Source organism: Lissotriton helveticus, chromosome 3_1 (genome assembly GCF_964261635.1).
Source record: "Lissotriton helveticus chromosome 3_1, aLisHel1.1, whole genome shotgun sequence".
Taxonomy (NCBI): domain Eukaryota; kingdom Metazoa; phylum Chordata; class Amphibia; order Caudata; family Salamandridae; genus Lissotriton; species Lissotriton helveticus.
The window spans coordinates 800565840-800582275 of record NC_136061.1 but is presented as its reverse complement, the minus strand read 5'-3'; the positions used below and the strand labels follow the sequence as shown (position 1 = coordinate 800582275).

The 16436-nt window shown below is 46.7% G+C and overlaps 1 protein-coding gene and 1 long non-coding RNA gene across 6 annotated transcripts in view; one reads left to right on the top strand and one right to left on the bottom strand.

Moving 5' to 3' along the window:
- LOC144822965 (uncharacterized) overlaps positions 1–16436 on the bottom strand; it is a 441318-nt gene that overhangs the window by 270956 nt on the left and 153926 nt on the right. For all 5 annotated transcript variants that reach the window (XM_078681052.1, XM_078681048.1, XM_078681050.1 and 2 more), the window contains one exon: positions 494–787. In XM_078681052.1, the coding sequence (XP_078537178.1) occupies positions 494–787 (294 nt within the window). The remainder of the gene's footprint in view (positions 1–493; positions 788–16436) is intronic.
- Positions 1–16436, top strand: part of LOC144822967 (uncharacterized) — a 98089-nt gene that overhangs the window by 18171 nt on the left and 63482 nt on the right. Inside the window, exon 2 of the long non-coding RNA XR_013608718.1 lies at positions 5505–5615. This is a non-coding gene — a long non-coding RNA (uncharacterized LOC144822967). The remainder of the gene's footprint in view (positions 1–5504; positions 5616–16436) is intronic.

Genomic DNA, 16436 nt, shown 5'->3' with positions numbered 1-16436 from the left:
TAGCGATAATTTGAACGTATAAAAATATCGATCTCTATCCATAACATAAATTACCCTACCATTGGTCTAGCAAGGAAATATAGCCAAATATGTTACACTTTTTTTATTGATACTCAGTACAACCGAACTGTACCTGTACATATTAAATCCATATATACATCACAACTGGCTCCTCTCGACCATATCGTTTCAACCGAGTGTTCGATCAAACGAGCATACATATAACTTTTGAACAGTAAACAACCAATTAAGACCCGGGGAGGGAAAGCAGGGCAACCGCCAATGTTCGCTTACGATATTACCAATGAAACTTTTGCACATATGCATACTTTATCATCAAATTACTATTACATACTGGCCCGGGGAGTGTGATACATGCTACACGTTCCAAATCACATTTAAAATACATTACAACACATATATCTCCTTTTACTGAAAAAGCTGATGTGACAGTAGAAAAACATGAAAAATCTACATTTGTGTGCCAGCTTACCGATAGGAATAATGCTCCAGGCGACTTCTTTGGGCTCCATTAAACTGGCATGTTTAATGCTGCACGTAACGGTCTTGCCTTGGTCATTCTGACTCGGAAGAAATGTGAATTTGCCAACACAGCAAAAAAGGCCCCGATCGGTTTTGATATCAATATTTTCTTGTTCCCTTCTCACTCCATCCTTCAACCAATGTATTTCAATATCCCTGGGGAAAAAAGAGTGTATCTTGCATTCTAATGTTATATGCCCCTCTGGGCTTTTAAAATACTGTATGGGATTCAGTACAGGTGTAGCTAAAAGGAAAAAGCATAAAATAGAACAGTATTAGTTTTGTTATAGAGCACAACATTACTTTAGTTACACAGCACCAGTCACCATCAGCCACGTAAATTCTCATCGATTTGCTGCACATCGAAAATTGCACCAATCCCTTTCACTAAATATATAGGTCTGGAAAAATATCTGTGACTACTAGGTCATATGTTTCCAGAGTTCTGCAAATGAGCATATATGTTTCCCTGTCATGATATCTCCCAGCCTAGAAATACGTATATTGTCCCAGGCCCAAAAGCCCTGTAAAGCACTGGCCCCTTGAAGTCCATTGCCATAGCAAAGTGGGGATTCTTTGGTTAGTTTATCGGGTCAGCCTATGCAACACAATCTTCTGCCAGAGGTTTAGTGCATCTCGATGCAGGAGGTAATTGGGGGTTTACCTTACCCTCATAGAGATGGGGGCTTATGCTTCCCATTGCCCAGCCTTGTAACGCATATGCTAGCTTGTTTTGATGTGCTTTGAGCTATTCATTACCGATTATCAGGCAGACTGCCCTGTAGGATGACTGGATGTTTGCGGCCCCAATTCGGCCATTATATTCAGATTTTTGACATTTGGCCATAGCTATCCAGTGGGAGCATCGTCCCCACAGAAAGTTACGAATCGCGGAATTCATAATGGTGAAGCATTCCTTATTGATGAGATATGCGTAATTTTGTAATTGATAAAGCGTATGCAGCAATGAGGCCATTTTAAATGTGCCGCTCAACCGTGCAGGGACAAAGGTAGCATGGCCCAGAAGGTCAAGTCGCTTTATGGATTATCCAACTGATAAAGAAGATTGTGCTTCCATACATTCTTAAAATGTACACCAACAGATATCTAAAGACTTCTGTTGCCATCTACATACCCACAGCCCACTTCGGGTCTCCATGGTCTGTTACTATAGGGGCGTACAGGGTAGACCACTGACTTGGAGGGGTTTGCCATCAATCCAGAGAATGCACCAAACCCACAAACAATCTAGAGGGCTGTGGTACCACATTCCGTCCTGTGGGTGGTGGAGATAATTTAGGAAGTTGTCTCTACACAGCCCATCACCCCTGTAGCCCCCTCGATGGATCCCATCAGGGTGTCTCTCCTGATCCCCTTTGCAGCAGTTCAATTGCTACTGCAAATACTAGAGGCAAGAGTGGACAACCTTGATGTGTGCCTTTACATATGGAAATGTCTGTGTGGTGCCCATGAACTTTTACTCCTGCCAGCATGGTTAGAATATAACAGGCGTGTATACTGGCAGAATGTGTGCCCTAGATTGATTTTATGTAGGAAAGTGGCCCCATTCCACAAAATTGAAACCCCTCTAAAAGCCTATTAGTATCAAGGACAGTGGACCCCGTAACCAGCCCGAGAGTGCCAAAAAGATTTAGCAGTCTTTTAAAGTGGAATGGCATGGTGAGCAAAAAAACGATGGATTTAGGCCCAGATCTCTGTACTGGGGTGAATGTATGACATTGTTCTGCATTCTGTCCATCAATTGTTGTTTTTGCATTTGTCACCCGAGTGGGATGGGTATGGCCAGACGTGATTCCTGTGCTCTCCATGTCACTGGAGTCAAGCTATCATGGCTGATAAGGGCTGAAAGCCCGAAACTGGTCCTAGGATGCTTGTTTCCAGTCCAAGGTGGACCAAGCCTAGCAGGTCCGACTGGAATGCTCCCATTGGGCGCAGGGTCAAGACTGATTTGCATATGGCTGGGTCCAAACTGGAATGGCATGGTGAGCAAAAAAGCGATGGATTTAGGCCCCGATCTCTTTATTGGGGTGAATGTATGACATTGTTCTGCCTTCTGTCCATCAATTGTTGTTTTTGCTTGAGCATCAAAGCATTAACCTTTTCGCCGCCGCGTGAATTCCGCCACCGCACGGGCAGGGCTAGGGGGTGGGCGAGCGCTCCATTACTTATGACGGCACCACGCCATCAAGAGTCACGTGCGGCGTGTGCTCATGACGGCGTGGATCCGTCATGACCCCGCCCACTCACTAATTTACCCGCACAGGCGGGGAATTAGTACTGCGTGGGCAGAGCGGCAGTTGCATAACGGCTCCACGCCGTCATGAGCACACGCCGCCTGTGACTCATGACGGCGTGAAGCCGTCATGAGCACGGAAGTGGTTAAGCCATTCTGATCGGGGAGCACCAGTTGCCCTATAACTTTCACCAACTGTGTTGCAAGACACCTAGCTGTGAGTTGGTAGGAAATATCATGAACTACCACACACAGCTTTTTCATGCATGGCTGTACAGTGAGTCATTACAATGCATTGTACATAACATATTAATAATGACATTTAAAAAATATGTATTTATCAGGGCCACTATGTGGTAGTGGAGGGCCAGATTGTGTAGCAGGATTGAGTAAATTATGAGGCAAGAAATGGCAAATTATGATGCATGATGCAGCACATTTTGTTATAGTATTAGTTCATTCTTTTGTCATTTTTAGGGTTGAGCCTGTAAGAGTGTGGGCTAGTGCATGCGTCTCGCTTGAGGGACACTGTTAAGACCAAAAAAGGCGAGGAGTCCGCCCATTGCTTTCCGTTTCTTGCCTTGCGTGGCACTCTTCTTTACAGACTCGTAATTTGTCACTGCAGACCTTACATCATTTCGGTCCCTCTCTGTGGAGCAGGACCAAGCACTGATTGATTCAACTTAATCAGTGCCTGTCCGCTGCGCTCAACGTGACTGAGGAACTTTTTTTTTTTACTTTACCGTTAGTGCCATGCAAATAGAAGGCGAATGACTGGCAAAAACATGCCCAGCAGGACAAACAAAATTACAAAGATTTATTTTCTATAGTTAACTTGCTTTTATTTTGCCAAATTTTCTTTTCTGACTTTGCTCTCATGTTTTCTTTTGTTCTTGCACGTGGGCGCTGGTCTTAAAAGATGAGGCTTATTTTATTGCAAAGCGACATTGTTTCTTTCCTATGTATAATTTCTAAAATTATGCTTTAGCACATAATCTTGCCGGACACCCCAATCCACCCAACCTCACATCACCCCACACCAATCCTTCCCACTCAATCCAATCCACTCATACCAATTCAATCCACCCCACTACAATCCAAACCACTCAGCCCAACCCAACCCATTCCCATATAGCACACTCAAATACTCCCAACCCACCACACTCCAATTTACCCCACTCCAATCTGCCCACTCCAATTCAAAACAATCTGCCCCACTCCAATCCAAAACAATCTACTCTACTCCAATTCAAACACATCTGCCCCTCTCCAATCTAAAACAGTTTGCCCCACTCCTATCCAAAAATATTTACCCCCCTCCAATCCAAATATATTTGCCCCACTTCAATCCAAACAAGGCTGCCCCAGTCCAATCCAAAAGTCTGCCCCACTACAATCCAAAAGTCTGCCACACTCTAATCTAAAAGTCTGCCCCACTCCAATCTGCTTCACTCCAATCCAAAACAATTTGCCCTACTTCAATCTGCCCCACTCCAATCCAATCCAAAACAATCTGCCCCACTCCAATCCAAAGTAATATGCCCCACTCCAATGTCAAACCATCTGTCACACTCCAATCCATCCCAGTTTCAATCTGCCCCAGTCCGATCCAAAATAATCTGCCCCACTCCAATCTGCCCTAAATTAGTTTGCCCCAATCCATCTGCTCCAGTCCAAACCACCGCACTCCAATCCAAAACAATCTGCCTACTCCAATCTGCCCCATTCCAATCTGCCCCACGCCAATCCAAAACAATCCGCCCACTCCAGTACAGACTGAATATCCTTGTTGGGAAGTGCAAATGTCCGGTGGTGTGTTTGGTTTAAGGGTCATTACCAACATTGGTGGTTCCTAAATCTACAGGGAGATGACCCCACATCAGAGCTTCAATCATCATCGTCAGCATAGCATTAGCAAATCTTGCTACTTGTTTAAAGAATTCTGTCAAAAGCCATTGGATCCCGGCATTTTTTCCACCATGGATCTGTTTGAAAGCTTCTAACAATCCTACTGCAATGATTTATTCTTCTAGTAATTCTTGTGAGCTGTTTGTGAACCGTGTCATTGGATGGTTCCGGACAAATTCCAGTAAGTCATCTGGTACAGGCCTTAACAGTTAGCTGCTGAAATTGAGCTTCAAAGACCTCTGTGACCTCTGTCCATTTGCCAAATGCTGTAAATGTTTTGAACTGGGTGGACTGTTCCCATTGGGCGCAGAATCAAGACTGATTTGCATATGGCTGGGTCCAAACTGGACTGGCATGGTGAGCAAAAAAACAATGGATTTAGGCCCAGTTCTCTGTATTGTGGTGAATGTATGACATTGTTCTGCATTCTGTCCATCAATAGTTCTTTTTGCATTTGTCACCCCGAGTGGGACGGTTATGCTCAGACGGGAGTCCTGTGCTCTCCATGCCACTTGAATCAAGCTATCCTGGCTGAAGAGGGGTGAAACCCCGAAACCGGTCCTAGGATGCTTGTTTCCAGTCCAGGGAGGACCTGGCCTGGCAGTTCGGGCTGGACTGTTCCCATTGGGTGCAAGGTCAAGACTGATTTACATATAGCTATGTCCAACCTGGAATGGCATGGGGAGCAAAACAACAATGGATTTAGGCCCAGATCTCTGTATTGGGGTGAATGTACGACATTGTTCTGCATTCTGTCCATCAATAATGCTTTTTGCATTTGTCACCCCTCATGGGACAGGTATGCTCAGACGTGAGTCCCGTGCTCTCCATGCCACTGGAATCAAGCTATCCTGGCTGAAGAGAGTCAAGACTGATTTGCATATGGCTGGGTCCTAACTGGATTGGCATGGTAAGCAAAAAAACTACGGATTTAGGCCCAGATCTCTGTACTGGGGTGAATGTATGACATTGTTCTGCATTCTGTCCATCATTAGTTCTTTTTGTAAATGTTTTGGATGGCATCTCTGCACTGGCAAAACGTACTGGCTTTATTGCGACACAGGTATACCCTGCATTATGATGCTGGTGAACCTGGCCTTGTTTCCCCATCAGTGTCTGTATTAGCTTAGTGTACTAGTGGTTCAATGTTCTGGAGGAGTTGGGGATCTAGGGATAGTGAACAGGTTGATGCCAAATCTAACAGTCATTTCTTCTCCTTGGTTTTTGTTCTGGGCAACAGTGTAACTAATTAGCCTGCCTATAATGTGCCCCCAAAGCATTACATGTGAACATGCAGAACCTTGGTTCAATGCCCAGTTTACCTCTGCTTCCTTCGTTATGCATGTTTTGAATTCTCCATCTAGCATCCACCAGGTGCCAAGGTGCCAAATACTTAGTTCTGATCCTTCCCTGTGTGGCGCCCAGTATGACTTTTATTTGCAAATGGTCTGAGAGTCCTCAGGCAATAATTGGGCTCCTAAAGCTTTGTCAAGGTTTGTTTCTGGGGCAAGAAGAAAATCCAAAGATCTTGTATCTCCCACAGCAGAAGGTGTAATCCCTTCAGTTTGGGTAAAAGCAAAGCCCTATGTTACCTAAACTCAGAATCACCATGAATTTCTCAAAGTGTGCAGGGTATTCCTGCTCTGACCCCAGGTCTGTTGAATTGTGAGGCTAAAACCCCAGTAAATCTTCAGCGGTATATCTGCATAATCTCTTGTTGAGGTTTTTTTTTCAAATTACAGCAAGGTACGGTCGCCCTATGAGTACATGTCATGTCACATAAGCTATGGATAAACTAAAGTTCCTGTGTATGGACAGTCCTCCACCACCGCCCCTCAACATGAACATGGATGTATGTTGATCATGGCTAATTTATAAGGACTTTATGAAGAAATTGACAATTCTGCTGAAAGATATCTGCTTATCCTCGTATGGTCTTCCTAACATTTTAATGAGGGCAACAACCTCTTCAGCCACACTGTATTACCCTCTTAGGAGCAATTATCAAGAATAAACTAAATTGAGATCGGGGGGGGGGGGCGCTAGAGGGCGCACGGCAAGATGGCCGCACTTCTGTGAGGCTCTGCCAGACCGAGCCAACATCCGTCATTAATCCGCCACATCCAAGCGCTTTTGCCTTATTAATTGCGGGCAGACTTTGTCCTGAAGATCGGTGAGCGGAGTCGAGCTACTGCGAGGGCTGAGAACCTTGTGGGACGAAAGCTGTGGTCCTGCTTTGCGAGCGGTGAGGCCCTTACAACATGGCGGACTGATTCGGGCCGGAGACTGCTTACATCGACCCTGCTAGCGTACTGTGGAGACGGTCCCTGGAGTGCTGACCTCTGGTAATAACGCTGGAGCGGCTGTGAAGGAGCGGCGTTGAAGGATAACATAGTCTGCCTACCTGTCAACGAAAAGCGGCGGAAGAAGTGGCCGGACGACCGCGATCGAGTTGGCGTGACGCTGCCTGGTGTGCGCCTGCCAGGGGCTGCTGCTGCGGAAGCGGTGTTGTCTTGCCGGACGGCTGCGGGACCCGCGCTCTCCCTGGGTTGCCTGCGGTGAGTGGGGTCGGGGCCTGGCTGTGGCTGGGGCTGCGGAGGCGGCGCGAGGCCGGGTTCTGGGTTCCGCCTCTGCGAGCTGTGGGCGGCCGGGGGGGCGTGGGTTGAGACGGCACCACTGGGGAAGGACGTGAGAGAGGTGCGGAGCAGCTACGAGGCCTGGGTGGCTGCAAGTGGTGTGCTGACTGGGAGAGCGCCGACGGAGGCTCTGTGAGGTGGGCCGCAAATCACCGACCTCCATTGGAGGCGGGCGGATGAAGGACGGGATACTGGTCGGCTGCCTGGCAACAGCTTCAGGGGTATAAGGCATGGGACAGAGAGCTTTGGTCCTTGTTGGATACCTTAGAGGCACAGTGTGACAGCTCCTGGGACATAATAGGCAGAAGGTACAAGACAGTACAAGTGGGTCTCAGACGTTATAAATTTGCTGTGAGTGCGGGCCACTTGGACGGAAAGGTATCAACCTGCCACGTTGAGTGTGCTGCTCTGGCCTCCATTTTGATGAAGTGCGTGTAGACTGTAAAGGGCCGAGTGCAGGGCAGGTAATTCTCGCTCTAGTGACGCATCGGTTTTCAGAACTGGGCTGTATCTTTCATTATGGGCCGGACGGACTGCAATCAGCCTAAGCGAACGTTTGAAGGGAGGCGGCAGACGGTGTCCACACAACAGTCTGAAACGGACTCTGCTACTGCGGACATGGCGGAGTGTTCCCAGAATATGGAGGCCACATTGATTGCAATGCAGAAGACGCTGCAAGCCATTGAGGGCAGTATGGCAGCAGTTAATCATAGGCTCGACCATATGTCCACGCAATTGGAGAGACAGAATGCGCGAATGGGGGAGGTGGAGGATGGTCTCACGACGGTTTCAGACAAGGCGCTTAACATGGAGAAGGTCCTCTCGCTTATTCAAGCGAAAAACGAAGATTTAGAAGCGCGGTCCCAGCGCAATAATATCCGCGTCACGGGGCTGCCGGAGTCCGCAAATGTGGGCAAAATGGAGGAGTTTATGGAGCGTTTGATAGTGGACATTTTTGGCGCTGACCAATTATCGCGCATGTTCATTGTTGAGCGCGCTCATCGTTCGCTGACTGCGAGACCAGTGCCAGGGGCCCCACCGCGCCCTGTCATAGCGCGCATTCTGAATTACAGAGATAAGGATGTAATATTGAGGTTGGCACAAGAGAAAGGATCCATTGAATATAACGGGAATAAACTGCCCTTTTTCCCGTACTGTACAGTTGCGGTTCAGGCAGCACGGAGGGAATTCAACAATGTGAAGCAATTCTTGCGAAAAGAAGAAGTCCAGTAGGCTATGCAATATCCGGCCCGGCTACGTATAGGTGCAGCTGCAGACAATAAGATTTTCACCTCCCGGAAGGCTGCAATGAAATTTCCAAAAAAGCTGAAGCGGTGAAAGCGCGATTCGGCCAGTGCACAGGCAGAGGATCACTCGGGGGAGGAATAACATAGAGACTTGCATCTGTGCTGATGTGGGCATTATGGAGTGTTTTGATGTCACTATGTCTGGGTATGCACTGTACATTTGTTGCACTATATCGCTTAGGAATGTGAGTAGAACATATGCTGCTCTAGGCAGCTAGTGCTACAATATGGTTAATCTAAAAGAACCTCAGTTTTTGAATGCTAGGGGCAACCATGATGGTTGGGATGATCTCAATTTAGTTTGTAAGCTCCTCTGATTTTCTGGAACGGGTAGGAGGGTCGGTGCTTTGGTTTTATATGTGCAGGCAAGGACTGATCTTTGTGCTACAAAGAGCATGTAGTGTGATAAAGTGTTGGGTGTTTAATATTGATGCTTGGTCACCTCATGTACACTGGGAGGATAGCGCATCTACGCCCCCGCATGGGTGTACCCCAAAGATTCAATGTTGTTGAGTTGTGGGTGAAGGGGGCAGGGGAAGGATTTGCCAGATTGGGTGTTCTGAAGTGGGCGGAGGGTTGGTGGGGATGGGATCTGGATATGGGGTTAGTTTATTGCATGTTGGTTGGGGGGGTGTCCGTGTGTGTGCATAAGGTGCAGCGTATGCTTACGAATGCTACTACTGGTTACTGACGGAGAGGTACTCGACTTCTAGCACAAGTTACGATTTCTATCTGTCCTAAATGGATAAAGTAGGCAAAATCAATTGGCTAACGTGGAATGTGCGGGGGCTGAACAGGCGGCAAAAAACAAGACAGGTAGTAGGATATTTAAATAGACACAATGTTCAAGTGGCATTCCTGCAGGAAACACATCTTACAGGGCATAATGCCAACTCTGTGGCTAGGCAGTGGGCAGGGGTTAGGGTGGCCTCCAATTATTCATCTTATGCTCGTGGGGTCATGATTTTGATTAAGAAGAATGTACCATTTGTTAGTAACTACGAGGAAATTGATAAGGAGGGTAGATACATCATATTGCATGGGGTGCTGTGTGGTACTTTGATTACAATGGTCAACGTGTACGGCCCAAATGTGGATGACCCGGAATTTGACACAATTCTGTGGAATACGGTTTATACATTGCCAGCGTCTGCTATCATATGTGGGGGAGATCTGAATGTGGTACTGGATCGTGAAGTGGACAGGAAGATGGGTCGACCGACTTCTGATAAGAAGGCAGTGCAGGCGGTGAAAGATGGCATGACTGTATTGGGTTTGGTTGATGTATGGCGCTTGCGGCACCAGGGTGTGAAAGAGGGAACTTGTTATACCTATGTGCATGATACCTGGTCTCGTCTGGACTACTGGTTATCAACCAGGGATGTCAGTGGTTGGGTGACGAGGGCTGTCCATCTGCCTCGCACGTTATCAGATCACGCGCCAGTGCTACTTGAAATGGCTCTACCTACGTATGCGCCTCCGCCGTTTACGTGGAAACTACAACCCACAGCGCTATTAGACCCTGTGTACCATGAAGCTGTGCGCGAAGCTATAGAGAGTTACTTTGCAACAAATCTAGGCTCTGTGGAGGGAGCGGGTACCATCTGGGAGGCGTTTAAGGTTACAATACGCGGGGCATGCATAGGTCTACGGTCGGGGGTACTTCACTCGTTGAGGGGTGCTATGGGCCGGCTAGAGGGCGAACTAGTGGAATTGGAGCGGAAATATGAAGAAACGCCACATTCAATTCTGCTGGCTAGTATAAGGTCGAAAGTAAATGAATATAATGAGCTGGCTGAGCAAGAGGTGAAACATATGTCTAAACGGAGTAGTGCACGATATTATGGGGAGGGTGGACGATCAGGTCGCGCACTGGCTGATAGAATTAAAGAACCATGGGCTAAATATTGTGGGGTGCAGGAAATCAGGGTAGGTGACATGTCCGTGATGGATAACGATGGCATACTGGAGCAGTTTGCAGGTTTTTATCAGAATATGTATGAGCATCGGGAGTCAGCTCTTGAGGAAGAAATAGCACAGTATTTAGACGACGTGGCTTTGGTCTGGTTATCGAAGGGGCAGCAGGATTTTTTAATGCATCATTTAACGGAGGGAGAGCTTAAAGATGCGATTTGCGGCGCTACCGAACGGGAAGGCAGCAGGAACAGATGGCCTTCCCCCTGAATATTATAAAGAATATATTGATTTGGTTTTACCACACTTAACGGCAATGTTTGCAGAGGCGTTGGAGGCGGGACGACTGCCGGATACGTTGCGTGAGGCGCTGATTGTTGCCTTGCCGAAACCGGGCAAATCGCTAGATAAATGTGAGTCCTACAGACCGTTATCGCTGATGAATACTGACGTTAAAATATTGGCAAAGGTTTTGGCGACGCGATTGAGCTTCCTGCTTCCTGTAATGGTTCAACCAGATCAATCGGGGTTTGTCCCCGCGCGTTCCACGACACACAATCTGAGGGCGCTGTTTGCGGTACTGCATCTACTCAAGCCTGAACTGGCGGCGGCGGCAGTCCTATTGGATGCTGCCAAAGCATTTGATTCAATTGCATGGCGTTACATGTTGTCAGTGTTGCATCGGATGGGTGTCCCCTATCTGTTTACTGCTTGGATTAAATTGCTATATACGGACCCCATGGCCCGTGTGCGGGTTAACGGGTGGGTGTCAGGGGCCTTTCCGATCCAAAGGGGCACTCGGCAGGGGTGCCCGCTCTCGCCTTTATTTGCTCTTATATTGGAACCGTTGGCATGCATTTTGAAACAGAGGCACGCTGTGTCGGCGCTTCGGTTTCATCAACGGCCACTGGCGGTCTCAATGTACGCGGACGATATGGTCCTGTATGTTCGGGAGCCGGAACGTTATTTGGAAGGGGTGATAAGAGAGTACATTTGTTTTGAGTGGTTTTCAGGCTTAGCTATAAATTGGGATAAATCCATTATACTACTGCTGACGAACAGCACCACCTTGTTTGAACTGGATTTCCCGTTGAAGTGGGCAGCAGACCCCGTGCGCTACCTGGGTGTCTGGGTGCATGGGGACCCACAAGAAATTGTTTGGGCTAACTACGGGGTGGCCATATCCAAACTTGAAGACCAGGTGGCCAGATGGACTAAGCTGCCATTGTCATTTGCTGAAAGGGTTGCCCTGATAAAAATGGTGGTGCTGCCTAAGTTTTTATATTTATTTGTTAATGTGCCGATTACCCTGAAATCTCACATTTTTAAGACGCTTCGCTCCCTACTGATCACACTTGCTTGGGGAAGTAAAAAGCCGCGAATAGGGTGGGACATATTAACAAAGCCTTATGAACTAGGAGGGTTCTCTGTCCCGGACATGCGCTTATACTATTTGTGCGCTCAGGCCCACTTTGTTTTTTATTGGCTTACGGCTCCACCGTACACGCAGCATGTGGCGGTTGAGGCTGGTGCGGTCCATCCACTTCCCCTACAGTCCATGATAGTGAACCCACACTCTGTGTACGAGAAATACGAGGTGGATACGGTACAATGGACTGCACGAGCATGGTTCGAGCTGGGAAAAAGTGCGGGTAGATTGCCATTGTATGCCGCGGCAATGCCCTTATTGCATCATGCTGGTATATCTGTGTAGTGTGAAAAAGGGGCTCTTCAGACTTTACAAGCGGCTGGGGTTCAGGTAGTGGGTGATGTTTTCAGATCGGGTACCTTTATTACACTGCACATCTTTCTGGCACGAGGAGGGAATGTGACTATGGCTACTTTTATATATGCGAGACTCCGGGCTACTGTGCGCACACACTATCCGAAATTTCCTGAAGAGCAGGAGACTCTAGGTGCCTTGCAACTGCTGTACACGACTAACACTCGCGCGAAGCTGGTGTCCCGCCTCTATCATACCTCGCAGTTGGATGAAGGTGAGGTGGATACACGTTCTAGGGGCCGATGGGATGCTTGTCTTCCACAACCATTAACAGATGAAGAATGGGCTGAAAGTTGTGCCATGACAGGTGGATTTGTGGTCAACGGTAATTTCAAATTAATACATTATAAGTATCTCTACCAGTGGTACTATACCCCTGTACAACTACATAAGTATGGATTGAGAGATACGGATTGCTGCATGCGATGTGGGGCGGAAGGTGCTGACTTTTTGCATCTGGCGTGGGCCTATCACCGTATCTTTACATTCTGGAGAGGTGTGAGTGAGTCCTTGTCTGCCATAACAGAGGTTCAGATCGACTGTTATATCAAAGTATGTTTGCTGGGAATAGTATCCAAGATACCGGTGAGTGCACGTAAATTGGTGGTGTTATCCCTGCAGCTGTCAAAGCGTAGGGTGGCCAAGTGCTGGGGGGGGGAGACGGGTACCGGAGGTTAAAGTCTGGTTGCAGGATATGGCCTACTGCCGGGACCAATTAATTTGTTATCAAGAGGGATTGCCAGCGGCATCGCGGCCACGGGACATTTGGGGTCCCTATACGGTGTATATGCTATCTAGGGAGGAACCTTAATGACTCTGCTTAGAATCATTGTGATATTTGATTTTGTGCGACCCCAACGCCTTATGTACGATGATATATTCGGTACTTGATACTGGTGAACCCTAACCCTGCATAGCCGCTGCGGTACTGCCTCTGCGTGGCAGGAGACATTGGTTTGCTGATGATTTGCCTAATTAATTCTTCGTAACTGTGATGCATTCTCTGATTTTTGTATTGATTGTGAAAGGATTGTAACAGAAGCACCATTGCTGCACCTAAGAGTTTTTATGTATGTTGATTTTGCAAAATGATAAATAAAATAAAAAATAAAAAAAAATAAAAAAAAAAATTGAGATCAACTGTGATTTTCGGACGCTGAACATTCGAGGTCAATATTCAGAAAGTGGAAATTTCAAAGTTACTATATTTTCGTCCGAACAACTGTCACTGTGTGGTTGTGAAAAGTGATAGATTAAGAATATGCCATAACTTTGGAGTCATTTATCGCAGCGGAGTGTGAGTCATAGTAATGATTGCAATTAAGACTTCAAATGAATAAAACAATGGTTTAAGGAGGGAAGATTCCATTTGGTCGTTTTGAATGTGGGCAAACGTTGCATTGGTCCTCTGCACTAGTGGAGGTTTTTATAAAATATAGTTATGGCGGTGTAAAAAATGCATGCCACAAATTGCTGGCAACAAAGGAAACTGATGGCACATAATTACCATAAAGTTGCATATAGTTCCAAAAAACGTGGCATGAGAGAAGCTTCCGTCAAAAATCCATTAAAGTGACCTCCCTAATTTTACAGCCATAAAACACTTTTTCCCCGTAAAATTGTCACATGTAGGATTTCCATCTGTCTCAATGTGGTAATACTGCTGCCACCTGCAAGCGCATAAATGTGGAGCTCAAAAGCTGCTTAAAAAAGTGAGGGTTCAGAGGTTATAGCAAATGCAGAGTACTTTGGGTCCAAGACTAAAATAATGTCACTGAGAAGAATGATAAAACAGGAGCTTTTAGTGTCTTACTAGCTGTTTTCGTTGCTTTTCTTGATTGTTTATCACTTTAAATAAACAGTTTAAATAGGAGGTGTTTAGGTACTGGCTTGATGACAACCCTCTTGTGAGTCTCATCCTGCTGCTGTACTCAGGTGATTTTGTTTAGACTATCTCATGGGATTTCCACAACGATAGGTACAAAGTATAAACCTGTAGTAGTCAATACGAATTTATTGGACTTCTAGCAGTCATCTTATGATGAGTGTGCATTGGCTCTTGTTTTGTGGGATTAAGTACCAAAGCAATTTTCTCCCATAAATCTGGCACAAATGTGGGGATACACAAGTCCAGTAAAACCTGGAAAGGCAGTTTCCTATTTTCATTTCTTAAGACTTCAATGGACGGACAGTTTAATCGGTTACCATCAAGAGCTGTTATTTTGCTCGCTTGTGTTGGGTGCCTCAGACTCTGCAAGCTTTCCCCGCACTCCTCAAACTCCTCCCGTCCCAGCACCTCAAATGGCTGCTGATCTTTCCGAGCACACTCCTCTGCCATAGTGTAATGATGGTTACGTCAGGACGGTTGTTGTCCCAACCAATGATCAATTCCACCTGTCTCCGCTGCACCCAGTGCGGTCTTTATGATCTTGTGGAGACAGTGAGATCCTTGTGTCCCTGGGATCTTGTGGACAGGAGGCCAGCTCACCTGCCCTTGGAGAGTATCTCAGGACCCAGGCCACGACAGTTGGCACTTTGCTGCAGGCCAGCAACATCCAGACCAATCCAACCAAGTGATAGTCCTCTTCCTGGAGCACAAGAAGCTCAAAACAACCACAAGTCTGCGGATGGTCCAGGTGCGTCCCTCCTGCCCTAAAGATTCCTCATGTTGATGTCCCAGTACCGAACCAACATAGTATGGTTCCAAATCCAACAGCGTCTCTACTTACGGAGGCCAGAGGCCCAGTAGTTATACCCACATTGGCCTTTCAAGATACGATCAGTTCAAAAGGCCTCTTTTAAAATGCACAGGCCCTCTCTAAATGTTGTCCTGTCTGCCATACTACCCCAGGAGGTTTGATCACTATCTTTAATGGGGCCAACATCATGCTCCTTGGAAAGCAGGTGCCAATTCCACCCCAAGTAACCGTCCCATAAAGGTCCCTCAGAGTCAGAGATCCAAAGTTTCCCTTGAGCCCAAAGTTTATGGTCTTCTATCGGGAGCGCACAGATGTAGCTGTCCCCCGAGCACCCACATGTGAAATAGGAAACAGGCCAACAAGCATGCAGAGCCACGAACATCGAAATACCCACTTTCCCAAATTGAGATTTCCATCATCATAATGTCAAACCATTCGCACTACCAGAGAGGATTCACCATTACGACTCATCAATACCAAACACTATACTGCTACTATTCTTCCCTCAAGAAATACAGCTCGATAGCCTTTCCCTTCACCCCCTCATGCTAACCCAATGTGAGAAGCAAGCCCCGCTGTTCTGAACACACCACCAATGCCATTCATTACCATACATGCACATACCCAACCTCTTCCCAACACCACACCCAGTCACCAGGGAGAACTCCAATACAGCAAGAGACATGCAGAACCTTGGCACTCAGCTTTTTAAATGCCAAGTAGAGTAACAGTAACCTGTGTGCACAGACCCCACAAGGGCAAACCTGTGGCACAATCAATGAGCTTCCTCAGTGGATGGCACAACCAGTGTGGCAGACCCATGGAGGAGCACTCGAGATACATGCCCCAGCTATATGTCTTACTCCTTGACAAGGGACTTACAGCTAACTTGAACCAGCCAATAATACGTACACCAATCGCCAGTATGTATATGATGACACACTGCTTTGGCACTGCACAACAGTATCAAACGCACAAAAAGTCCTACGGCTTGCATCCAGATTAGCGGAAAATTGGAAAGGAGAAAAGCAAAAAGGCAAGGGAAAGCACTCTAAAGAGACCCATTTCCTGCAGATACCATTCCTAGGATGGCCCATTCCTTATAGTAAACATCTTTAAGGTGTCTGCCATGTTTATGCAAGCTTAAATAGATCCATTGATTTTCATTTATGTCAAGTACTCCACTATGGCCACTTTCTTTATCGTCTCTGTCTACCTCTTTTTTTATCTTGGTTGATGGGAGGGAAATGCCCACACTGTATTATTTGTTTGTCATCTCATCTCTTCATGCCTCTTCCTATACTCAATATTCTTCCTCATCTCCCTCCTCAACAATGTGTTATATTTTTACCTCGGTTTCTACACCAGTTTTTCTACCTCATCTATATTCTA